This window comes from Manihot esculenta, chromosome 5 (genome assembly GCF_001659605.2).
Source record: "Manihot esculenta cultivar AM560-2 chromosome 5, M.esculenta_v8, whole genome shotgun sequence".
Lineage (NCBI taxonomy): Eukaryota > Viridiplantae > Streptophyta > Magnoliopsida > Malpighiales > Euphorbiaceae > Manihot > Manihot esculenta.
This window is the reverse complement of record NC_035165.2, coordinates 14,802,817-14,809,979: the sequence shown is the minus strand read 5'-3', so window position 1 is coordinate 14,809,979 and position 7,163 is coordinate 14,802,817. Positions and strand designations below refer to the sequence as shown.

The 7,163-nt window shown below is 30.4% G+C and overlaps 1 protein-coding gene across 1 annotated transcript; it reads right to left on the bottom strand.

The window, feature by feature from the left end:
• Positions 1–2,659: 2,659 nt before the first annotated feature.
• On the bottom strand, positions 2,660–6,572 carry LOC110607569 (protein SAR DEFICIENT 1). Its single transcript, XM_021746705.2, has 7 exons — positions 6,412–6,572; positions 6,119–6,194; positions 5,448–6,006; positions 3,818–3,978; positions 3,492–3,686; positions 3,286–3,382; positions 2,660–3,191 (listed from the first exon to the last, which is right to left on the bottom strand). Exons 1-7 carry the CDS (start codon positions 6,498–6,500, stop codon positions 3,100–3,102), a joined length of 1,269 nt encoding a protein of 422 aa, XP_021602397.1. The 5' UTR covers positions 6,501–6,572; the 3' UTR covers positions 2,660–3,099.
• Between the last annotated feature and the right edge of the window lie 591 nt (positions 6,573–7,163).

Sequence of the window (7,163 nt, the reverse complement as noted above, 5' to 3'; positions counted from 1 at the left end):
AAAATTAAAAATTTATAATAATTATAAATAAATAATTATAAGAGATCTCTTAGATTTATTCAAATGTATTTATCATCAAATTAAATTTGTGAGTGCTCTCATCAATCTATTTTAGAATCTAATTATATATATATAGATAAATTTGTTATTTATTAATAATAGAAATATAATTTTAAAAATGTATTATAAGTCTAAATATATTATTTTTTATTTTTTATAATTAAAAAAATAAATATGTATTAATTTTATAGTTAGCTCTTAATTTTTAAATTTTTTTTAGTTATAAATTAATATATTATATTAAAAAGTTATAGAAAATTAAAAAATCATATATTAATAATAATAAGAAATTTAAAAGTTATATACAAATTGTAATAATAAAAATAATAAATTCTATTTATTATAGACATGTTAATTAATAACAATATTAAATATAAAAATATAAATTAAAAATAAAAATAATTAAATATATTAAATATGTCACTCAATATAAATATATAAATTTAAATATATTATTTGTGCATAAATTTAAACATATTTATTTTTTACTCTAATTTTATATATATAAATATGTATATAAATATAAATTTTTCTACCATATTTTTTTAAGCGGTTCGCAAATTAATATACACATTTATTAATTAAAACAATTATTTGTGTGTCAAGGTTGAATGCTTGGGTGATTCTCCTCTACATACTTTAAATTTATTAATATAATTTTTGTAAGTTTTCAAAAAAAATATATAATTTTCTCTGAAATAAATAAAATTAGAGGCCTTACTAAATTATAAATTTGACCCTAACTTATATTTTTGGATCTGCATGAGTGCCTCATCTTGTTCACGCTCCAAGGATAAAACAACGGCTGCTCAGCAGCAAGGAAAAAACAGAAAAGAAGGTAGCAAAAAAGAGAATTAATCACAAGAAGATGACAAAGACAAAGAAACGAAAGAAGTTCAAAGAAAAGGCACATACTTTATGGAGAAAGAAAACAGAGATGAAGGACAGAGGGAATAACCGAACAGGTAATTATTATAAAACTTAATTTTAAGTTTTATTAACATATTAGAACTTAATTAAATTTATTGTACGACATGAATAAAATATACAAAAAGTACATATTATAATAAATTAGAACATTAATATTAATTTTATAATGTTAATTTAATAATATGGATAATTATTTATATTAAATTTATATGAATTCATAATTTAAATGTCCACATATTTTGTATTATTATTTTACAGATTCAATTTAAACAAATTTTTTCTTAATGATATGCATATGAAACCTAAGTTCTTTGAGGTTTTAGTTACGTTCACTGGTTCAATGTTCCAATAATAGGGTGTAAATCAATCAAATCGTTCGTTAGTTATTCGGAACTCGATTCGATAAAAATTCGATCGGGTTCGACTCATTTTTTAAACGAACCGAACTCGAACTCACTTTTTACACTCGTTTAATAAATGAATCGAGTTTAAACTTAGTAGTATTCCGCTCGTTTAAATTCGCGAGCTCAGCTCATTTTCAAGTTTATGAATAAGCTCCCGAGCAGACTCGTAAACATACACATGAGTAAACTTGTTCGCCAACACTAATCCCACGTCCAAAGTTAAAGGGATATGAAGGGTTGTGGTTTCTCCGTAAAAGTACAGCTTTTTATATTCTTTTTTATTAATTTTAAGTTTGAGAGATTTCAATTAAAGACTTATAATTTAAATTTTATTTTTATTTTTAATTTATTTATAATTTAAATGAATTTGAATTATAGTTTGTTTATAATATAATTGAGTTGAAATTTGAATTTAAATAAATTCAAATTTGAGTTTTTTTAGTGGAGTTTGAGTTAATTCATTAATGTGATAAATGAGTTTATTACGAATCGAATTCGAGTTTAATATTTATTTTATAAATTGAGGTAGAACTCATAAATAAATTTCGAGTCAGATTCGAACTCGAACTTTTAAATTTATTTTCTAATCGGGATTGAACTTACAAAACTCGTCTCGCCTCGATTCGATTACAGCCCTATCCAATGATCTTCATTTATTTGGTTAAATTTTAAATATTAGTGTCCATAGATAATTAGGGGTGTGCATTCGGTCGGTTCGGTTCAAAACCGAACCGAACCGAATAAACCGAAAACCAAAATTTTAGTTTTTATGAAAACCGAACCGAACCGATTTTGGTCAGAAACCGAATCGAACCGAACCGGTCTGATTCGGTTCGGTTCGATTTGATCGGTTTCGATTTTTAATATTTTTTTAATTTTTTACTCTTTATTTTTAGTATTTTAAAATTTAATTAAAATATTTTAATTTTAATATAATTTAATTTCTCTATATTATTGAAAAAATATATTATTATCCCTAATCGATTCGGTTCGGTTTTTTCGGTTTTTTTCTGATCAAAATCGAACCGAACCGAAATAACCGAAATTTCTGAAATTTAAAACCGAACCGAACCGAAATGTATAAAAAACCAAACCAAATTTTCAATTCGGTTCGGTTCGGTCGGTTTTTTCGGTTTGAACCGGATTCTGCTCAGCCCTATAGATAATTGATAGAACTTAGTCCAAATGAGTTTCAAGCAATCAATGTTGGCCGCAGGACAGTGCAAACATATTTTATGAAATAGAAAATATTATATTTCTATCTGTGGAATACAGCAAAAGGAAATTTTACTTAATTAAAGGTAATGGAAGTAAGATATTAAAAACCTCTACAATCCACCAGTGTTAAAAAAAAAAAAAAAAAAGGCTTTTTTAGGTTTCAGAACCTCTAAAAATCTTATTTTGCTTGAGAAACTTTCCTCTTAAGGATATCATCTTAAAATTCCTGACCTTCCCTTCAAAATTTTCCTACAAAACATAGGTTAACCAACTTTGACTCTTTTTTTTTTTCTCTATTTACATTGAAACCAAAATCTAGTATCGTTTCTCCATTAATGTAAGACCTAGGTGTCAATTCACTATCTGAAAAGGGACATTTGGTGCAGAGGGCTTATTCAGTGCTCTTAAGAGTACATGCACCTCTTATAAATACATGGATCTCCTTTCTTTATACTAAATTTCTATATTGCTGTAAGCCAGATTTGCACTAGAACAGCTGGTCAGGTTGATATTGGTCCCCCATCTCAATATAGGCCTGAGGATGGTGGTGATTGGGGTACTCCTCCACTAGCTCCTCACCTGTTCATTTTCAAGCAATATTAATTACTAGTACAAGAAGGTTTATTAAATTGCACATGATACCCATATATTATTTTCCAAGAAAATCACTCACCTTGTGTAAGCAAAGCAATCTCACTTGAAACTCCAACCACCTCTTCTAATGAGCTCCAATTTGCATATGCTTGATTCACTAAATTCTGAATGAAGCCCTGATTCAAAAATATTAATATTAGTATAAAATTATTGAGCAGTTCAAACTCGAGATTCATTAGTATTTTGTGTTCAAAGACTAAAACAAATGAGGGAATGAATCCATACCCTATTAATTCTTGGAAGATCCCTGGCAAAGTATGTGTGGCCATTAATAATGGCACCAACAACTTGACATATAGGGTTTAATGTCACACTGAAATTCTGTCCATGATACATGTAAAGTTTGTTTCCCAATTCACAAGTCTTTGCATGCTTAATTGTTGCTTCCCATATTTTTTCGGACATTCCAGGACCTAAAATCTGTTTCAAACAACGTAAGAAGAAATTATTTTATATAATTATTGTATCAATAATAAATTTATGATTATTATTGATGTAGTCACGATGAGTGGACTTGATATTTTCAAGAGATAAAATATGAATTTGCATACCCTTCTAAGCTTTGGTTGGTTGACAGTGAACAATTTCAATAGTTCTTGGACCGAGTCAATGGCTTCAGCAGCTAGCTTTTTGTGGAAAGCTCCACCTTTCCCAATCTTCTCAAGACGCCAGACTTCATCATTCAACATTGGCGGGTGATGCTTCTTGTACACTGTATTTATACACACAAAGGATGATATACATTATTATTACAATGCTACTTCAATTAAAAACATATACTAAAATTTTCTAGGCAATGTAAATAATGGGAAAATGAAGGAAAAGTCTCCAATTCTTAAAATTGCTTTAGTCAATTATTGGACCACTGTCATTTTAACCCAGATGAATACATTGGAAAGTTGACTAGATGGATAAAGAAACTCAGTAAAATCATGATGATGATACATCTCTTTATGACTTTTCATAAAAAGATCATCAAATGAAATATCTGTGAAGAGAATAATTTCTATATATAAAGAAGGTTTTCAAGAAATATATTATTATAGATTTTTATTATTACTGGTCCTGAGGTTGTATCAATGTGACATGTATGCTTAATGTGATGGTAACAAGCTTCACCTTTCTTTTTGACTGGAAGTTCCATTTTTGAAAGCATGAAAATAATGTCTCCTAATATAAAATAATGCTTGTTTCTTTCAATACTGAAAAGGGTGAAAAGTAACTAGTAATGGAACTTAACCTTAAATCAGTAATAGCCAATCAACAGAGGTGATATCTATGTGAGATTCAACCAATGATGTTTTCAACCAGAAACTTTTATTATTATCATGAAAAAGAGAAGGACTAAGCTGGACCAAGTCTGCAGACCTCAAAAATAATTGCCAGCTAGCTATTTGATTAAGCATAAATAATTGAAATGCTTTTACCCTAAAATCTAGCAAAATTTGTCATCTCTTGATGGGTTTGACTTGGAATACATATTTATTACCAACCCATATTAATTATACAAAAGGAATAAATTTTAAAGAAGCATGTTGGCGATATAAATAATTATAAACCCCATATTAATATTCAGCAATTTGAAGATTATTGAATTCATATATCTAACAGTCTAGCTAAAATGAAACTATGTATTAAACTATACCTCATACCTAAGTATTAAACTATGGTAGAAGTTGCTCTTTGATGAAATATCAAATAAAAATAAAAAGAAAGACACAAACATAATCTTATATTATCATAATTGAACTTTGAATCATTTGTAAATAATATGAAACTTTCATTATCACATGTAAGGGATAGTAAACGTAAGTAATATGCTCACAAAAGTGTGATGAAGCATTTAGATATAAATAAAATTATGCAACACAATGAAGGGAAAAAGAAAAAGATGATACATCCATGTGTATCCGGCACAAATTTATAATCGAGCGTTTGAAATTAAAAATTTTATAAAATTCAATTCAATTAATTCTTTTAATAATATTTTTATTTAAAATAAAGAATGAGATAAAAGCTTAGTTCAATAATAATAGAGTTTTTTACATGTTGTGAACTCTTAAGTTGGAATCTAATAAGTTGGAATCTTAACTCATAAATTAGTTTATGATTAAGTGAATTTGATGAAATAATGTGAATATATGGTATATGAAAGTAAATAGACAGAAGGAAGGAACTTACATTCTCCTCGATGATCCTTGACGACAAAAGCTTCAGTCATTGCTTCACGAATACGAACACCGTTGGAGCTCCCCGGAACCACTCTTGCACCAAGCCTAAATTTCCTGCCTCTAATCCAGCTCGAATTATCGGTGAACTCAATCTCTCCAACTGTTGCAATTCCATCTCTTAAAGTGACCATCAAGCAGTCTCCAGCGAGCAAAGGCCTCTTGCCGGTTCTCTCCTTCAATATATTGTTGTCAAATTCTTTACTAGTCCAAGTATTCCGATCATCAGAAGGGAAATCTGCATCAAGAACGACGATTTCTACTTTCACTGCGGGAGGAAGGGATGCTGGAACGGCCTGATCACCTCTAGTATCTAGTAAAAGGATTTGAAGGGAAGCGCCATCTATATCAGCGATTTTGCTCCCTGTAAATATTGGGAGTGAGAGATTTTTGCTAAACATTAGCTGCAGACTTGATGGGAGTGGCTCAGGTGCCTGGATTCTCAACGAAGGAGAACGAGTGAAAGGGCGTGAAGAACGCAGTCTCAGACTGCTCTCCACTTCTTCATTCACCTAATACGACACGATAACAAAAACCTTTGATTAGGACATGGTTCTTGTCTTAGATTCACATCAGCAATTAATTAGCATATGATCTCCGAGAGAAGAAGAGATTGATGCTTACCACTCGCCTTAGCATTGGCTCCAAGGCCGAACAGAGGCTCTGTAAAGAATTCACCGTAATTGCTTTTGTAATTACCCTGTAAAGAAAGAAAGAAAATTGTTATTGCACCCCATGGGACAGTTTGATAAATACCCACTAGCTCAATCCTTCTTCTTCCTTCTTTTCCCTTCTTTTCTGTTTGTTTCCAGAGAAAGAAAAATCATTTTCCCACTTGGGGAAGAAGATAGATGAGAAGGTTAAAGCTAGAATCAATAGAAAAGGAGCTAATTTAGAATGAAAATTAAGACACATACGAAGCAAAAGAAGGTGTAGTTCTCATTCGTTTCTCATATGGGTGATCTGGGTCGGAACCTGATTCATCAAGAAATCTTTTGGCTGCCATGATTAAAACCAAGAGAGATTCAGACAGATGATGATGATGATGGGAGCTGCAGAATTAGTCTCTTTATAAACAGCAAATAGATTACTAAAATATTATTAAAGAGAACCTTCTTGGAATGAGAAGGGAAATAGCTTGGCAACTCAAGGAATAGTGACCTGGCGTGGATGATGTAAAGACTTTGACGTCAACTCAATCCACAAGTCAACCCCCATCTGTCTTTATAGCTGTATATGCCCCTCATCACGTGATTTCATATTTCTGATCATTGTACAAACTAAATCAACGGCTATGATGAGTAGGGTGTAAAAAATTCGAGTGGTGTGAGACAAAATAGGGTTGTTTACAAGGGAATTGATGTTGGGCGGATGAAATAAGTGAAAACGGCTTGCCCTGTTTCCAAGAAGGAGGAGGAGAGGAGCTATGGCGTAAGGGAGGTCCAATGATTTTGGCCTTTTTCACCAGACTTTGTTTGTTTGACGGGAAAGAAAGGGAAGTGAACTAGAAAATGGGCAGAAGCTGGAGAGAAGATCGTGACATTTTTTTTTTTAGCATGAAAGGCAGGGGATGAACAAAGTTGGTTTACAAATATTTTCATGGAAATTTTAAAAAGATCTTTTTTTAAACAGAGAAGTATAAAAATTGAATGATGGATAAAATTTTTTT

Excerpts from the sequence above, each read along its gene's own strand:
- LOC110607569 (XM_021746705.2), bottom strand. The coding sequence starts at position 6,500 with ATGGCAGCCAAAAGATTTCTTGATGAATCAGGTTCCGACCCAGATCAC. Across the intron at positions 6,007-6,118 it reads AGCCAATGCTAAGGCGAGTG|GTGAATGAAGAAGTGGAGAG; the intron begins GTAAGCATCAAT and ends GTGTCGTATTAG. Across the intron at positions 3,383-3,491 it reads ATCTTCCAAGAATTAATAGG|GGCTTCATTCAGAATTTAGT; the intron begins GTATGGATTCAT and ends TTTTTGAATCAG.